Raw genomic sequence first — 18,791 nt, 5'->3', positions numbered from 1 at the left:
TGTCTTTCAGATCCAGCTGAGCAATCACTTTCTTTGTGAAATCATTCCTCTTACTTCCCAGGCACCAGGGTTTGGTGCCTGCCAAGGCTGCTGAATTTCATAGCTCCAGGGGGAGCCATTCCCACTGCAGACTGGAGGGCCCCTCTTTCTCCAATAGTACCCTACAGAGATGCTTCTGTGCACTTAGCATCCTGCTCTATTGTATCCCAGCCTCCCTGAAGGGTGACTGCTTTGGTATCTGAAGCTGAACTTTATTTCAACTTACCTGGCATCATCAAGTGATGCTCAAAGGATAATCACTTGAATGTGACTTCACCTGGCACAGTACATAATTTAGGAGCCCTGAAATATGTCAGGCTGGTTTTTCCCTCCCTGGATCTGCTTAGATTGTTCACTTAGTCTATCTAGCCTTTTTTTATTCTCTATTGTGGCCTCTCTGGCCTTTTTCCCCCTCTCTCTCTATTGTGACTTTCAGAGATCACCATAACTTAAAAATCTATTAATCTATTAAGGTGAATTCTTGTGTTGTGCCTTGCATCACAAAACCAATTTGGAAACTTGGTTTAATGAGCTTAGCTGTCAATACTTGCCAAGTTAATTGGAGAATACTGTATTCTCCCTTTTTGTGCTGTGTAGACACAGCCTTTGGGGCTCGAACAGGCTGTTACTCATAAGCCAATGAACTGAATTCTGATGAGATCATGCTTTGACGTAGGAAGTGGACCAATAGTAAACCTGCTTTGGGGTCTTGGAAGATATCTTAAAAGTGACAGCCAAAAGAGGTGGGGACTGCATCAAGCAGAGAGGAGAGAAGTTTCTGCGGCTAGAGATCACTAATGGATTTATTTTTGTTTTTATCATGACTTAGTACGATCAGATACCTCAGGAAATCAATGATCATAAAACTCTTCATTGTAGTCAGTAAAAAATCAGAATTGACATATATTTAAAATCTTTCTACACCTTCTCAGAGTCTGATCATCGTTTAAAACATATGTGAGTTGCCTGATTTTTGTTGTTTGTCAACTAGTTTAGAATTGCAAGTGGGATGCACTGGGGAGCTTAGAGTTGGATTTTGCATTATGTTGAAAACTTGTTACTGTCACATCTGTGATGCCACCAAAGCTGTCTTGTAGATGATTTGCAGTTGTATTTTTAGATCCAGTGTCAGTATAATGGTTAACTGACAGCTGTTGAAATTTTGAACTTTATAAAAATGCTAAAATTTTAAATGAAACAGAATCTTAAAATATTGTTTTGCTAGCTTAATTAGAAATACTTTCAAAAGCAAGTTAGTTGACAGTGATGTTATGATCAGTTTTCTAGCCATATAAACACTATTTCTAAATATCTTATTTAAAAAAATTGTTTCAAATTATAAATCCTGTAGCTAAGAGGTTTGTGTTTATTTAGTTGTGACCATGAGCTTGAGTCTAACTCATTTTTATGTAACACGTTTAAAAGCAGTCCTAACACTTGTCATTTTGTTCATATTCGCACATCATATACGAAGAGAGTTGTTTTCCATGGTTTTAAAGTGATGTAAAAGAGTAATAAAAAACAGAAGTTGTTTTATTTTATTCGCCTTTATCTGTTTTCGGATTTGTTGTATGTTAGGAAATAATGAGACAGCAAATATATTTATTCTTTCATAATGCTTCAGGAAAAACTGTTTACTATAACATCACTGGTTAAAAGGAGACTTTCAGTTTCTTTAAAGTCCCTATGTTTAAGTTGTATTTGAATTGCAATTCACTAGGGAATATGTCTATCTTTGTAGTGTTCTTAGTTTAGTGGCAAATTCTTTGTCAGTATTCAAAATCATTTAGTGTTACTGATAATGGCAGTACGTCATTTGATTTTATACATTAAGAAAAATATTTTAAGTCTAATTTTATATTATTCAATATAATGCTTCATCATTGATGTTACTGGGAATTTTGATCACATACTCAAGGAAGAATGAATCTATAATGTGTTTCCTGTACAAGTGTGCCTAGCAAGCATACTTTTTAGAGTAAAAAAATTTTTTTCAGAACAATGCTAACATATGTACATGCTTTTCTTGTTTGGTTTTTGAGGAAATTATTCTAGGCCAGAAACACAATTTTAGAGAAATTTTAGTCAAAATTACCTCTAGCATGTGGACTTATTATTCCCAAAATTTGATCATGACTATAATGCCAATACACCATGGCAGCATTTAGCAGTTAAACTATAAAAGAAATTATGGTTTGCTTGAGAAGTGAAGTTCATTTACATTCTGACAGATTTAATCATCTTTTAAGAATGGCTCATGAGGTGACTGGATTTTTGGAAATTTTCTTTATATGTAAGGATAGAAAATTAATGTTTTCTTCTGCATTCTATGCATTTTTAATTGCACAGCAATGCAATATTAATATTGGTGATAGTACAGTTTTTCATGTTCTGTGGTAAAATTATGGTATTTTTAGAGCACCAAAGTAGGATAGATTTCCCAAAGATAAACAGAAGGGAAGGCAAAAGATTTAATCTCATCCCCAACTTCAATGTGAACTGGGTAGGAGAATACAATTCCAACTGAAGACACTGCATGTAAATAAACGTTGAATGAAATATTCAGTTCGTAAGCACCACTTTAAGGTTAGGGTTTCGCATGGTTTACAACCTAGGGGTGTCAGAATCCTGCTGTATGTACCTTCTTCATTTACTCATTCAGCAAAGCTGTATTATTAGTTACTCAGAAACAAGAAAAGTCCAAACAAGTCACTGGACTTACTAGTATGTATACACCGTCCTCCCCCCATGCTCCCTAGGTATTCGCTAAAACCTTGAAGGACTGAACACTATCAACACCAAATATAATTCCGTGCTTTTATATGGCTTTCATGTTTGTTTTAGAAAAGCAATCAACAAAATCACTGCAGAACCCTTTCCTAAAACTGGTTTTGGTGACATCTAACCGTTACCTCAAGAATTATCTAGATTAGGTTCAGATAAGACAATGAGCAGCTGGAGCAAATGTGCTTTGACTAAATGAAGAGTTGCTGAGTTTGTCCCAAACTCTATCAATATTTCTCTAAGAGAGAGCTGGCAAAGCATAACCAGCCAAAAGCAATAAAGAAATCCAAATGCTACTTAAACAAGCATTATTAACGTCATCCTTTAAAAATCCATAAACTTGTTTGCTGAGGAGGACAGTCCTAAAACGCAATGCAAGTAGAATGGAGGAATTGTTATCTCCAGAAAGAAAAAGTTGAGTAGTAACAATGAATGTAAGACTTGGACATCTGTCATCAAATATTCCAACTGACAGATAAAAAATCTGACCCTGAAGAAGCTGAGTGACCTCTCTTAGAAACACACAACTAGAAAGTGGCTGAGAATGAAACGAAATCCTGCCTTTCCTCCGTTACCCTCATAACATATTGCCCCATCTTCCTAGGATAGTCTGTTTACATGGTACTCTTTTCCAATACTGTTATAAGTAGTACTTCTGTTCACTCTGAGCCCCGGTTTGGATAAATCATATGATCACATCAAATATCAAATAATGTAAAAAACATAATGAAATACAGAGAAAAGAGAAGAGCAAAAAATGAAGTTACAGTGGATGGGTAAGATTTGTAGGTAACAAACGGAGAAATGGACGCATAAAAGTGAATAAAAAAAAGAAAAAAGAAAAACATCTTTGAAACTAAAAGTTTAAGGGGAAAATGGAAATAAAATAGGCTGATATCAAAGTGTAAAGGAGGAAGAAAAAAATTCATAAACTTTAAAATGCAGTTTATTCTGAGAGTCGTAAGGATACTAGTTTCAACTAATCTAAGATTTAAAGATTACCGGACATCATGGTGACCCCCCAGTCTGGCCACAGTCAGTCTTCTGCTTCTTTGTCCTTGGCAGGATCCTTTGGCAACTTGGCTTTGGCTCCCTGCAACTCGACCACCCATGAGATGAAGAACGCCCAAGAATCTTAAAGGCTTAGCCTGGTGGTTCTCCAAACTGAGCAGCTTGCGGCAGAGTCACCTGGGGAGGGGGCGGGGCGTGTGAAGCACTGCCTGCTGGGCCCGACCCTCAGCTTCTGATTCAGATCTGGTGTGAAGCTCAGGAATTGGCTTTCCTAACCAGTTTGCTGGTGCTGCTACTACGCCTGCTCCCCACTTTGTTTTGACTCCTGCACTCATTCCAAATAGTCAACTTTTTAGAATTCACCTGCCTCTGAGAAGATATCTTTGGTTTCTTTATAGTATAAAATTGTACCTATTTTTCCTACATTTTATCCATGAAAACTGATCAGATTTGAGGTGAGCCATGCCAGCTTGATACCAGTACTTTAGTTTGCATAGTTTTTTACTTTTTCAAAAACACTTTTTACTTTGGGGAAAAATTATTCTCATTACTATTTTGTAGGTGAAGAAATTGAGACCTAATGTGCTGCTTATGAGACCCGGAGTAGAACTCATGTTTTCTTCCTCTTGACCCAGGGCTTTTTCCAGAGTTAGGTTGCTAAAGGATCATGCCAAGGACGCAGGAGATTGACCATGGCCAGAGAGAGCAGGAGTCCCTGTGATGTCTGTGGCGGGACATTGAATTCAGGGCATCGTAAATTCTCTTTTGCTTCCTCAGTAATTTGCACTTTCATAGAACAATGCAAACGACAGGGCGGACACTGTGTTCGCTTGAAGTGTATACAGACTCATTCCGAGGGGAGTTCTTGGTGTATAGTTGAACAGAGATTATTTTTTTCACCCATGGCTTCTTTTTTTGAGCACTAGGTATACCCCAAGCATTCTGCATTCTGCCCCACTGTGTGCACTAAATCCTGGGGCTTAGGGAAAGATCCAATGGTCCCTCCACATGCTGAACAATTCAAATGCATCAATAGTCTGAGTCCTTTAGCCATCATTTGGATCATTGGTCTGAATTCTGGGTTTTACACACCTGCAGAGTCCGAACAGAAAACAAAGCCAACAAACAACAACAAAACAAGTGATGAGCTGGCATAAGATTGCCATTAAAAAATATTGCTAAGTAAGGATAAAATAATCTATAATTTCAAGAAGTCTAAAATTTATAATTCCATGAAATAAAGGTCATTCTAACAGCAAGGAGGTAAGAAAAGTTACTTTAGAAAAATGGACAATTTTTAAAAGTTGAATTAATTTAAGCTGGTGAAAAAGTATACTTTTGCAGTCCCTTGTCTTTCTTGTTTTCATTTCACTGCACCATTGATCATGGACCCTCTTCCACCTGTAACTAGATCAGACTTGAAAGACATCAAGGAGAAGATTCAGTCTATTGTAAAATAATTCTGTCCAGTGAGATTCGATGGTTTGCTTATTCAGTTTCTAGCAACCTTTATATTGGGTCTCACTAATTTGTCAACTAAATTTCAAATGCTAAACTGAAACCTGGCTTATTTCATTCTGCCCTCAATGAAGAATGAAGCAACTCTTCACCATCCCCCCAATAATAGCACATGCGCTCTTTAAACAGTGTAAAAACTCGCTTCAGTGTTAGCTCCTCTAGTCCTGTAACTGTTTCTCCCAGGGCCTTTCTCTCAGCACACCGGATGGTTCTGGGTGCCGGGCGTGCAGTGAGGAAAGCACTCCAACTTTGAACGTACACGTGTCTTGTGTCAGCAGGGCTATGATTAGTGCTATTATGTCTGCACCGCTGAGAGGATAAGGAGAAGCTTCCCAGCTTGTGTGAAGCCTTCCTCAGGGTACACAGGATGCCAGTGATGGGGGTGGATGTGCAGGCTCTGGGGTCACAGCAGGCTGCCCAGATCTCCAGCTCCCCACTCTACGCGATAGGGACTTCACCCCTCTGACTCATTTCCAGAACTGTAAAGTGTGTCTACTAACAGACTGACTTCAACTGATTTGCTTTGAAAAATAACAATTCAATGGGTGAAGCTTTAAGGACAGTTCCCAGCATGTACAGTTATCCCTAGGTGTCCTCGTGGGAAGCAGTTCTAGGACTCCTAGTAGATACCAAAGTCCACAGATGCTCAAGTCCCTCATATGAAATGGTGCAGTATTTGCATATAGCCAAGGCACATCCTCCCATATACTTTAAATCATCTCTAGATTACTTACCATCCCTAATACAATGTAAATGCTATGGAAATAGTTGGAAGTAAAGTTTTGTTTTTTAGAATTTTCTGAAATTTTTTTCCAAACATTTTTGTTCTGAGGTTGGTTGAATCAAAGGATGCTGAATCCACAGATGCAGAGGCCCAACTCTAATAGTATTCAGGAAATATGTGGCATTAGCTCTCAAGGCACAGAAAGGAGCATGCATGCCTTCCACTTGGTTGTATTTCCCCATTGCTTAATACAGTAATTTTAACATGGTAGGTATTTAAGGAGTAGCAACTGGCCACTTTGGTATTAGACTGTTGGTATTAGTACATCTTTATTTATGTCTCTCAAACTATTAGACTTTTAAGTTCACTAGATATCTTGCTTCCAAATAGGGTCTAATTGTTACCAAAGCAGAACTGTAAAATTACAGTCCTATCCTGTCCTTGACTATGAACATAGACATTTCAATTTGAACTCATCATGAAGCTGGCTATAACATCATGGCAGCAAGGTTTGGTAGGTTCTGGAAAGAGACCATCAGTGTGTGAGCTGCAGGTGAACTAAGAATGCCAATTCAAAGCTGGCAATAGCTGGTTGTATCAGAGTCCCCCAGATTTCTTAAACTTTGATCCTCTCAAAAAAATAAACATTTTTACCAAACATACCCCGCTATTCAGAGAAGACATTACAAAATGCAAATGAACGGGATTCAGCATCCTTCTTTGAGGGCCAGAATGCAGACAGCTGGCATAGCTCATGTCCTTAGGGACTTCAATCTAGTGTGCAGTACCTCTCGTGTGTTTGTAGTTTACTTAAATACCTGAAGATTCCTTAAAGTTCACGTTTCTAGTTTTGCATCTTTTGGTAAGACAGTTGTTATACTGTTGGGGTAACAAAGGTAGTTTCCACTTTCTCCTACCTGGTTGCATTAGTGCCAGTGTGGGGTACTTGGAAGTGTTCACTGATACATGTCTCTCTTCTAATCACAAATCACTGAAGATGTGCAAGGTCTTCAACTTTTTAAACTTGAAGATGATGTGTTTGGGTACATGTGTGTGCACACATGAGCCACTGTGGCAGTGTTCACAGCACCAGTGGGTGTTATAAAGAAGGCAGAGAGAGATCGTGCTAAGAAAAGTGCCACCTAACTCCTCATATGTAAGCACTGAAAAAAAGTTTATAAACAAACTTATGGTTACAGGGGGTGGGATGAATAAATTGAGAGTTCGAGATATGCACACACACTCTATATATAAAATAGATAAACAACAAAGTCCTACTGTATAGCACAGGGAAATATATTCAATACCTTGTAATAGCCTATAATGAAAAAGAATATGAAAAGGAATATATGTATGTATGACTGAATTACTGTGCTGTACACCAGAAATTAACACAACATTGTAAACCAACTATATTTCAATAATAAAAAAAAATTTTAAGTTTATATTCATATATAACACAAGTCAAAGTTTTAAGATCACAGTAGGTTTAAGTTAAAGAGCCTAAATAAAAAAAGACAACAAAACAAATAAGAGATTAAGTTTCTCTTTCTGAAAAATACGTGCAACTCAAAGTAGGTGTTGCTTTTGCCTGAAGCAAATACATACACTGCTGCTTTCTTAGATCTGTGACCCCAGCAAGGTAACTGTCTGTGTCAGGAAAAATGGAAATATTTGTCTCACAGTATTATTATAAGGACCGCATGAGTCATTACATGCACAATGCTTAGCACAGCACTTGGCAGATAGCAGACATTCAATCAAAAGGAACTGCTATTATTATTATTATTTATTCCCAGCACATCCCCCATCCCCCCAAGATGTTTGCATTTTAAAATTGGGTTGTGGGATAGTTAATACCTTAACATAGCAGAATGTATCCTCAGTGATATAATTTTTAATACTATGATCTGGAATTAAAGGAGATAGATACACTTATAATATATTTTAGATAAAGATGAGTAAAAATCAGGTTGACTTCCGTGGTAGGACACATAATTCTAATTCTGTGTGTGTGTGTGTGTGTGTTTGGGGGGGAGTTTACAACTCCCTATAAATTATACTGTAAATATCCACCCCAATGTGAAAAATAATGTAGCAAATTCTCTGCCTCTGCTCATCTTAACTGCTTCCTTAGATTGCCTCCTTTCTTTAACAGTCAAAACTGTACATAATTCTCATCCTCTCTCTTCCACATTTCCCTCTCTCTGATTCCTGAGGCAGAGAGCACAGGACACTTCTTGCACTGGTTGGCCCACTGTCTTACGTGTGTGTCTATAATTGTGCCAATTATATTCCAAATGCCAAAAGGCCACCTTTTGGAATTACTACATTTGTTCACCCAAAGCATAGTTCTGGGCTGCAAACAGGTAATATTTGTTAATAGTATTCCTATGGACAAAAGCCAGTAGCTTCAAAAAAATAATCATTTCCAAAACACTGTCGGAGGAGCAAGTAAGTGAATTTCTGAAAATAAGATTAGTAAATCAGATACAATTTAGTGTCCTGGGAAAGTTAAGTTTCTCAGTTTTGCTCATCCAATCTCTTCTTTCTGTGACATAATGATGGAAAAGAAAAGGGTTAAAGCAAACGCAGGAGCCAGAAGCCAGAAGCATCACCACGATGCCAATTTTTAGAGGGGAGACGGCGGAGCGGTGTGTCGGTCCCAAAAGAGACTTGGGGGATGTCTATGGTAGTGCATTAGGCTCTGGAGAAGAGGCTGGTCTGCAAGGACCTGCAGGAACAGACTCAGAGCTCTTTAATAAGTATTCCAGGGAGTCAGGCTTTCCTGGAAAAAGCAAATTAGTGTGAAAGCCAGTACTGTGCAATTTCAGTTTCAAAAATAGCCGAGTATTGTTAAAGCTGCTGTGTGCATGAGAGAAAAAGCGAGCCCTTGTTAATATCTGCTTCAGCTTCCACATTAATGCAGAGAAGCTACACTGACATTCTTGCCTGGCAAATACTGCAAAGGTCGTAAGGTCTGTATTACTTGGAATCACTTTTTAGTCCTTCTGGTGACAAAGTTTGGGGGGATTGTGCCCCCTTTCATCAGATCGGTCTTGCAATAAAGGACAGCCAGGCGATGGCTCTACCTTTCTGACTCAGGACCAGGGCTGCGCCTGGCTGTCTATTTCAGCTCTTCATTTGCCTAATTGCCCTGCGAGGCTGGCAGAGGCGCTCCCCGCAGCCATGGCTCTGCTGACTGCAGAGACCCCACCTGGCACTCTAAGTTGGTGCGTCAGCATTTTGGGTAGAAATGAATGAAAAATCAATCAGGATGACTGCAGTGGTACCATGCACAACTCTAACCTAGTTTGTCCATAATTTTCAACTATTCACCATAGACCCAAGCAGTGTTTAAGATGGTAAGTGAATCTGTAACAAATGTGCTGCTTCTATTTAATCAGGCTTTTTTTTTTTTTGGCCTCTTTTCTATTTAGAACAAGCAAATCTAACCTGCTTAGGAAGCCATATGTAAAATGAAGGATGATGTCAAGTTTCATACAAATATTCTTTATTTGCCCTGGTTTAAGATTCAGTTCCAAATTAAACCGGGTGATAAATTTTCTTGTGTAGCTGTATCAAATTGTTTTCTTAACTTATACTTCATATTCAGAGGTTTAAATATTTTTTCAAAGTTTGCTTATATCCTTGCCATATCTCTGTGTAACTTGCTGTAAGTCTCTATATCAAAACTCTATTGTTCTAAATTTCTAGATTTACAATTCTGCAAAGATAGAGTTAAACACTATTTGGACTCTGGCTACATAAGAGAAACTGGAATTGTTCAAAGCTGCAGGCTTCAGCTCCCAAAGACAGCTACAGTAACTTTCTGAGCAGATTGGGTTAAATATTTTTACAGACCCATTCTATGATGATAAGGCGGTAATAAGTTGTGCAGTGCAACACTCCAAAGGGTTCCAAATCTCACAAGCCTCTTTGTATGTGATGCTCTCACAGTGAAGAAGATTCTTTGGGCTAAAAAGATGAAGAGTCTACTTCTTCTGGTGCTGATTTCAATCTGCTGGGCTGATCATCATTCAGACAACTATACTCTAGATCACGACAGAGTTATTCACATCCAAGGTAAGAAAACACAGGCTCTCTTATGAAAGTCAAATTCATTTCAAGTTACTTGGAGTTGAGATGCTTGGTTAGTGTTTCTTAATTTTAGTTCTGCTGCGTTGACTTTTTCTTTTCCTTTCTCCTAATTGGTGAACATGCTCTCTGGCTTCTGAATGCTATTGCCTTACAATAGAGTTAAGAATCAGGGACAATTCAAGTGGAAGGGCTTAAGAACATCCAAGTGCAGGGAGTGGATATAATTGTTCAAGGCTTTTTAGTACAGTTGCTACCTTCTAAGTAGAATGGAGGGCAGAAAGTTTATTTAAAGGCAAGGCAAAAGGGGGAGAAATAGGAAGTAAAACTTAACGATGTAAGGTCATTCTGTTAGAGTCATCATTAAGAAAAACAATGTGAAAATGAAAGGCAGACAAGCTAAGGTTCAGGAAAAAGTAACTTACCCTATCAAAATCTCCCTTGGTTAAGCTTTAGTTCCCATAGACCAATGTATTGTCCCTGCGTATTTCTTTCCAGCTAGGCTGAATCCTATGCCTGAGAGCTGTAGCAAGACTGGAGGCTGCAGTACAATGCAGCTATTTCCTCAGTCCCAGCTTCAGATGAGGGCCATCCTGCATTAAGAAAGCTAAGAGACTTATGCAGTAAGAAAAAGATAGTTCTAAAAGAGCTGTAACTTCTCTCTTTGCCCTTGTATGCTGAATAATTACAATAAGAATTACAGAATTTAATAGTTTAAACCTATGCTGATATTAATTTTAGAGGAACTCAGTTTGGGGACCAGAGAAGCATTGTAAGTTTCCTAAGAGACATAAAACATCCAGTTGTATTTTCAAGGTCAAAAATATAGTCTCAGAAAATTGCATCTACTGTTGAAAACTATGGCTTGTGAAGGTCAAATGATAGTATAAGTCTGGCTAGAAGTATTTTCCTGCATGTATTATGATACCCAAACAACTCTGAATTTGACAACATCTAGCTATTTTAGATAGTTCTCTTTCAGTTCTCTTTGTTTCTAATAGCTTTATGTTTTTCACTATTGGGCCATAAAAAGGAATTATATAATCATAAATTTTACTATGCCAGCTGCTGACTCAGCTGTTTCCTTTAATGTGTATAATAGAATCAAAGCTGTTTCCCAGAGACTATAAGATATTTACACATAGATTTCTGATGAGGGATAACATTCTTTTAATGTCAAGTCACAGAATTCAACTCAGCCAAACGATAATACCTAGTCATTGTTAACAACAGCAGTTTTCAATCTGATATAAAAGAAACTTTATCTGTGGTTTCAAGTTATTTTTGAGACTAGATAGATACCTGTTATATTATTAACCATGTACAAATCATTTAGTTTAAATTTCACTCAAGAGTATGAAAATATTATTTTAAAAGTATATTAACATTTTACAAGTTACTCCTGGGGAAAGCCTATGAGTCAAATTCAAGTTTTCTCAGCAAGGAAAACTTCTGTTGCGCCAGCCTTTAAATTTCACCATACACCCTGGCAAAATTTCGTGCAAAGGAATTTCTGACACAAGGTGTCAGAATGATACAGATTATTTGCCTACACTACCCAATGAAAAAAGACTTGATAGTCCACTGCATTTTAGTTGTAAATTCATGTTCTTAGAAAGTCGCTCTGAGCTTTCAAGTAATAAAACTACAAGGCCTACATTTGGCTCGTGGAAGTTAATCCTGAGATGTGATTTGGGTCAGTACTTTTACACTATATCCATAGTTGGAATTTATTTTAAAATTGCTCAAAGTATGTGTTCTCATGACTCTTTAGTCAACAACAGGTTTTCTTTTACTTTATTATAGCACTCAGATTGCACTTTCAGGTTCTTCAGCCCTTCAGAGAAACACTTTCAAGCGGCCTGCCAACATTTCAGTCATCTTTTACTATGCAAAAATCAACCATAAACACAGCAGATAATCATGAAAGCAGATAACCTTCATTACTTACTTGAAATACTGGATTATTTCCTTGTAATTAAAATGTTTACTTGTCAGACATGACCCAGAAGGAATTTAAGGGAGCTGAAACCTTCATGAAATTCTGTAAGAATTTTGCAGACAGATGATTCAATTACTAATCTCAATCTCAAATTCCTGAATTGTACTGATAAGCAGTAAGAGTGTCTTTCAGTGATAGAAAATTATTCAAAATTCATGCTACCACAAAAACACCTTTTCTGTCTGCCATTTTTCTTTAATTTTTTATTTTTGTATGTGAAGTTACCCAGGCTTAAATAATACCAGGAGAATAATACACATCATCCTCAAATTCTCCGTGGCTGCCTTGATAAAGATGCTGAACACTCCGATAACACATTCTTAACTCTTAAGCATAAAGAGTCACCTAATTATTTTTTCTGAAGGCGTTCTCCTAATCTTGTAGTGGGAGATTCTATAGGGACATAGGCCAAAATTTTTTAATCTGGCTTTAAAGAAAAGTCAGATTACCAGGAAAGAAAAGGGCAGGTTTAGACTCCTGCGCAGTGTTTCCACTGAAAAGCATTTTTCTGGTAATTAAAAGGAATTCTCCCAGTTTTCCATGGAGAAAGAAACAACTCTGAATAAAATTGCACTTGTACTAACTCATTTCCTTAAATTTTTTTTATTGCATCAATTCCATTACACGAGAAAGCAAACTTCACTTGTCCACGGAGTCTGCTAAAAATGTGCAATCAAGATACTAGCTTATATATCATCTACTGTCCACAATGTAGGGGACAGTAATTTCCTCCAATTCTTCTTCCATAAGAGATAGCTGCTATTATTGTCTCTATAACTATCTCTAATAATGGATTATGTTCCTCATTGCATGATATGCCTAGTCAAACAACTTCTAAATCCTCTAAAATTTGACACCGTTAGGAAGAATTTTATATGGAGTATCAAATCATGAAAAAGGAAAATTTTAAAAAATATTTGGATCTGGTCTAAAAACTTTTAATACAGACTTTCAGTTACCAGTAGAAGTTCAAAGATGATGAACAGACTTTTTAAAATATAACTTTGAAGAAAACATTTACATGGACAGCAGAGAAATTTTATGACCATTTGCCTATTAACCAAAACAGATGCAAAACAGTTATAGCTGTGCTGAGCACGTAAGCACTTGATCTCGTCCACATCAGAGAGCCAGTGCTTCCTGCCTCTGGCTTCAAGTGCAGGTCTTCTGGTGACAAGTTTAAGTGTTTTTCCCCTAAGGCTACTTACCAGCTTTAGACCTTGGGCAATTTACTTAATCTCTTCAAGTCTCAGTTATCTCATCTATAAAACTGGGCAATCACTGTTTATTCTATGGAGCTTTGTGAGAAATTAGATAATATCTGTAACAGCGCTTGTACAGAGCACATAATAAGCTCCCAATAGCTGATAGCTGTTACCGCCATGTCTGTATCTCCTCGCTGTCATGGAAAGCTGATTTTTAAATTAAAAAGGGAGCACACATAGGGTGTAAAAAGTTCATGCTTTTTAAATTCATTAGCAGAACCATATTATTACCTTAGTTCTAATGAAGTAAATATTTTCTAAGTTGCTTCCTTTGTCCTTTTTAATTTCACAACTTAAAATTTCCTCAATAGTATTAAACATTATCTGATCACTTTTACTCTCCTTGTAGAAACTGAAGCTTTCTAAACTTAAGTACTGTCCCCCTTAATATACTTATTAGGTGAACACAAATAAGCTATTTTAATTTTTTTTAAAAAGAATAATAAGAAGGTATCTTAGAGACGAAAACAGTTCCCTTCTATATAATAAGTAGGTGACATCTTGTCACCTTTCTCTAAAAAGATAAAACAATTAGATTTTTTAAAAGAAATAACTGGCAGAAGTTCATCTCTGTGGGTAGAAGAAATCACGTGGATCCAGAGCCCCTGGTGGAAGTGGACACTCCCTGTTCAGTGTGTTTGGGTCCCCCTCCCTGTGTCCCAAACAACTCTTCCGTCCCAGCTTTGCACATGTTACTTTTCTCTCACATGCCACCCCTTCTTCATCAGACTGTCAGCTTTGTAACACTCCAGCTATACAGTGTTGGCACACAATGTATGTGTGTTGAATAAATGAATGAGTGTAATGAGATACTTCCAAGTGACCACTATCACGATCATTTCTCAAATCCTGTGGCATCCATGGCATTTAGCAACACACAACACAGTGTGTGGGCCTAATGAACATGAGCTAGATGACTGCCTTCATTCTGTAATGCTGGCTGGGGCTCAATGATAGTTCACAGAACTTAAGAACTTAAAAGGACTTTAGAATAGATCATCTGGATCAATATTTCATTGTATGAATGGGGAAATCAAGACCCAGAGCTTAAACATTGCTTGGTCCAGGCTGCATGGCTGATGAGGAGCAGTTTCTCTTGGCTAATCACACCCTTTCTTCAAATCTGGGATCATTCCTCCTCTTCTTAATGAACCCACCCTGACTGCCACACTCTACCCCTCCTTTGGCACCCCAATCTATTTCCTATCTTCTTTTCCCTGGCTCTGTAGCCCTGAGTCTACTTATTTTTATGCAGTTGTTTGTGTCCATCTCTACCACAAGAACATATATCAGCCCCACAAGGGCAGCGATCTTTGTCTGATGTATCCTGGTCACCTAAATCAACACCGGGCACATAGTAGGTGATCAGTACATATTTGTTGGATAAATTCAGGACCAAAATCCAGGTACTTTTCCTAATCAAGTCCTCATTAGTCTTTACAAATCTCAGGGGACTTTTCAGTTTATTGAATGAGAAGCAGTGGATGGGGAAGGGGATTCTGAATTTGGTTAGCAAATTTTGTTTGGGTGTGTTCATTGCTTCCACACTGCACATAGTGGCTTACATTCCACAAGAATCCACCAGAGGCAGGATGCTGCTGCATCCTTCCTCTTGAGTGCATGAAGCTTTGAAGAGTTTTTGGTTTACATTTGGCCACTGCAATGCTATCCTATTCCTTATGTAGTATCTGCAGAGTTGGGATTTGCTAGGGCAGAGGATCAAAAGGAGTGGAGTAAATCTAATAATGTGTAGGATCACAAACCATCTTCAGAGCCACAGATTCATGGGAGAACACGATAAGTTCTGGACTCCGACTCTACAAGTCTGTTATTAAAAGTCAAATTATAATTTGTTTTTGTCTTTTAAAGGCAGACTATGCTATTTGCAGCCACAAATGCAAAATTCACAAATATCAAGGATATTTTCCAAACTGCATTTGGCTAAATGCATACACTATTAATAATTCTACCTAGAAATTATCAGCTATAAAATACCAGAGAATTTCACCATGAAATTGTAAAAATTAGCAACATCCCAATTCTAAAATCTCATATTAGTTTACTACAGGATGTGAAGCCAAATAGAGTAAGAACCTATTACATTAAATACAGGCTTATCATCTGATAAAAATAAGAGTATCACCATATGAAAATAATAAATAAGCCCAAAAGAGAAGGAAAATGTATATACAGGCATATACATACTTAATGTAAAAATACTGCACACATACATAGATACACTTATTCAGGTTGCTACAACAGAATACCTTAGACTGGGTGGCTTATAAACAACAGAAATTCATTTCTCACAGTTCTGAGCCTGGGAAGTGCAAGATGATGGTGCTGGGAGATTTGGTGTCTGGTGAGAGCTGGCTTCCTAGTTCACAGACGGTCATCTTTTCTCTGTGCCTTCATGTGGCAGACGGAGATCAGGGACCTCTCCAGGGTCTCTTTTATAAGGGCACTAATCTCATTCATGAGGGATCCACCCTCATAACCTAATCACCTCCCAGAGGCCCTCACCTCCTAGTACCATCACATTGGGGATCAGGTTTCAGTATATGAATATGGAGGGGGCACAAACATTCAGTCTACAGCAAGCACCTACTATAAATAGGCACTGGGACTAGAATAAGGCACTAAACAGTCTTTGTTTTCATCAAGCTTACAGTTCAGTGAAAGGCACACATTACTCTAAATATGGAACTATCGCCTATGATAACTGCCATTCAATAAAGCAGTTTCTTTAAATTAGAGGTAAAGGTCAAACACGGCAATAGTTTTCCTTGGTTGTATAGTTGCTACACTAGACACACACCCACACAGTTATACATTTACACACACATAAACAATGGCTATAAATAGAAAAAGCAAGGAATGAAATAGCTGTAGGTTGATATACACTTTTGATAAATTCCTTAATCTCTATTCAGAAATAACCACATTTTCATACCAACTTTGCACCTGCGAGCCCATGGCCCAGTCTTCTTGGCATTTGTGTGTCCTTTGCGAAAATCTACTCATTCAGACATTTAGTTAACATTGGCTGCCTTTGTGCAAAATACTGAGTTATTCTCTGTGGAAGGACAGACTATCTCCTCAGTGAGCTTGTCAACAGTATTATCAGGGCAACAAAGGTAACCAGAAATAATAAAATAAGTGTTAAGCAGAGATGGAAATATGAAGAAAAGAATCATTAGTTACCAAATTTTGAAAATCTTATTATTTAGAACTTTGTATCCAAATTCACTAAAGTTTGTATTACTCAGTAGATTTAAACTTACAAAATATACCTTCAGAATATTTCTAAACTTGTTATTAAGTAACCTAGAATGCTGAATTCTATGTTATTCTATAAAGCAGCTATTAAAATAATAAATTTTGGAATATTTCCAAGTCTAAAAACCTATATTTAATAATATTTTCAAGTAGCAATAAATTCACACTAACAGCCACTTCTTTGTCTGTTCTATCCTGGGTGCTAAAATCAGCAAATTATGCAGGAAGCCAATGATTATTTGGAAACTTTCCCAAAGCGTTTCTTTCCCCCACCCCAGAAAAATCCATTAGATAGAAAAGCCTTTTTCTTTGGTGGCAGTTTTGCAGGAACCAGTGTTGACTCAGCTAAAGCACTGACCTATAGCTTAATGGCTTAATGTAAAAGTAATTTCAACATGCTGTGTTTCTCAGACTTTCTCAGATATCAAGAAAGAAGAGATTTTTTATTTATTGCTTTGGTTCTTTAAATGTAAAGTGGAAACTACTCTTCTAGGAATGTATTTTGGAATTAAAAAAACTACCAAAATGTTAAGATAAAATGTTCAATGAAGAGGTTATCAAAGTGACCATATCTGGGAGGGATTTTTATTATAGAAATATTTTTATTTCAAAATGAAGACATTGAAAGTATAAGAAATGTATAAGTTCTATAAAAAATCCCTTCACAAACATTTTGTGTATTTGGTATTGCTACAATGTAGTAGCACTAAACATGTGTGTTCTCAAAAATGATTATCAGATTGTCAGTACAAACAGTAGCCATTTTAATCTTGTCTCAATTAAACATGTTGGTTGCTTGTCTTCAGTGCTAACTAGGTGACTAATTACCACATGTATAAGCTCTGTGTAGTATGTTTCTATATGCTCAAGGATTATGCTATGAAGCAAATTAAACAACGTAAGTTAAATGAGAATTCTCCCAACTTTCTTCCAAACACTGTCCTTTCAAAAAAGACAAGGACATTAAGGATAAAAACACAGAGAGACCATAGTCCATCACATATAAACTGAACAAAGCAAGTTAGAACAGGGAGAACTTACTAGTCAAGTGTGTAGATTAGGTGAAGGAGGTGGAAACAAAGGAGAGTTGTATGTTTCTAAACAGGGATTGTTAAGTTTAGAATAGAAACACCACTGAAAACATATCCTTCAAGTGAGGAGAGTTCCACTTACTGGTGATTCTATTTGTAATGGTGTCTGTTTGCCTCCTTGCTTTGCCATGTTCCTGGAAAGCACTGGAAACAACGTTTGTCTCTTTGGCTCAGAGTTACTGGATGGTAACAAAGGCACAAGTGCAACAGGGGAAAGACATGTTAAGTTAAAGATAAGTTTCCTACCTTTATGTCCAATATCTGACCAGCAGGTAGATGGATTTACTAGCTTTGTGCTCAGGAGAAAGGCACTGCTCAAAAGTTCTGGAATTATCAGCACATGAAGGATAACTAGAGCCATGGGACGAGACAAAATCACCTAGGAGGCAATGCAGACAGACGAGGTGGTGGCCCCAGTCTGAGCTTTGGAAACCCTCAGCATCAACACGCGGGGTGCAGGAGGATACAAAGGTCACATATCCGCCTCTTAGAGTCTAAATCCTAATCACTGACGTGTGTTCATTTTTTTTCCCATGTAACTTTAAAAAAAATCTAAATTAACTGCAACCATTTAAAAATAGGAGATATTTGCATTAAAATATGCATTTCTAGCGTTTGTTGAAAATTCCAAAGACCTGCTGTTTTTCAGCCTGCACCCCCATTGGACAACGTCAGTGGGAACCAGTACCTGCTCCCCTGCAGCACGAAGCGTGTGAGTCCAGCCACGCTACCGTCCATTCCACTTCCTGTTGTTCTCAGGACCATGGTGCGCTCTTAACTTCCCTAGCCTTGCCCGCCAGGGCATTTGTATTCGACTTACCTTGTGTTTTGTTTCAGCACTAAACTGAATACTTGACACATTACAGGCTATCAGTTCATGATTGTTAAGATTAAGTAAAGAATCAAAAGATCCAGTTTGCCTCCAGAACTGGCTCTGGGACAGTACTATCTTGATGTCTTCTGCACTAAGTGAAGACATC

General features: G+C 37.6%; 1 protein-coding gene and 1 long non-coding RNA gene across 5 annotated transcripts in view; one reads left to right on the top strand and one right to left on the bottom strand.

Moving 5' to 3' along the window:
* The window catches only part of LOC116662162, a 200,872-nt gene extending 190,189 nt beyond the window's left edge, over positions 1-10,683 (bottom strand). Inside the window, exon 1 of the long non-coding RNA XR_004318156.1 lies at positions 10,600-10,683. This is a non-coding gene — a long non-coding RNA (uncharacterized LOC116662162). The remainder of the gene's footprint in view (positions 1-10,599) is intronic.
* HAPLN1 (hyaluronan and proteoglycan link protein 1) overlaps positions 1-18,791 on the top strand; it is a 72,494-nt gene that overhangs the window by 30,375 nt on the left and 23,328 nt on the right. For all 4 annotated transcript variants that reach the window (XM_006178643.3, XM_032475513.1, XM_032475506.1 and 1 more), the window contains one exon: positions 10,037-10,162. In XM_006178643.3, the coding sequence (XP_006178705.1) occupies positions 10,063-10,162 (100 nt within the window). In that variant the 5' untranslated portion in view covers positions 10,037-10,062. The remainder of the gene's footprint in view (positions 1-10,036; positions 10,163-18,791) is intronic.

The sequence above is a fragment of the Camelus ferus genome, chromosome 3 (assembly GCF_009834535.1).
Source record: "Camelus ferus isolate YT-003-E chromosome 3, BCGSAC_Cfer_1.0, whole genome shotgun sequence".
Taxonomy (NCBI): domain Eukaryota; kingdom Metazoa; phylum Chordata; class Mammalia; order Artiodactyla; family Camelidae; genus Camelus; species Camelus ferus.
This window is presented reverse-complemented; position numbering and strand designations above follow the sequence as displayed.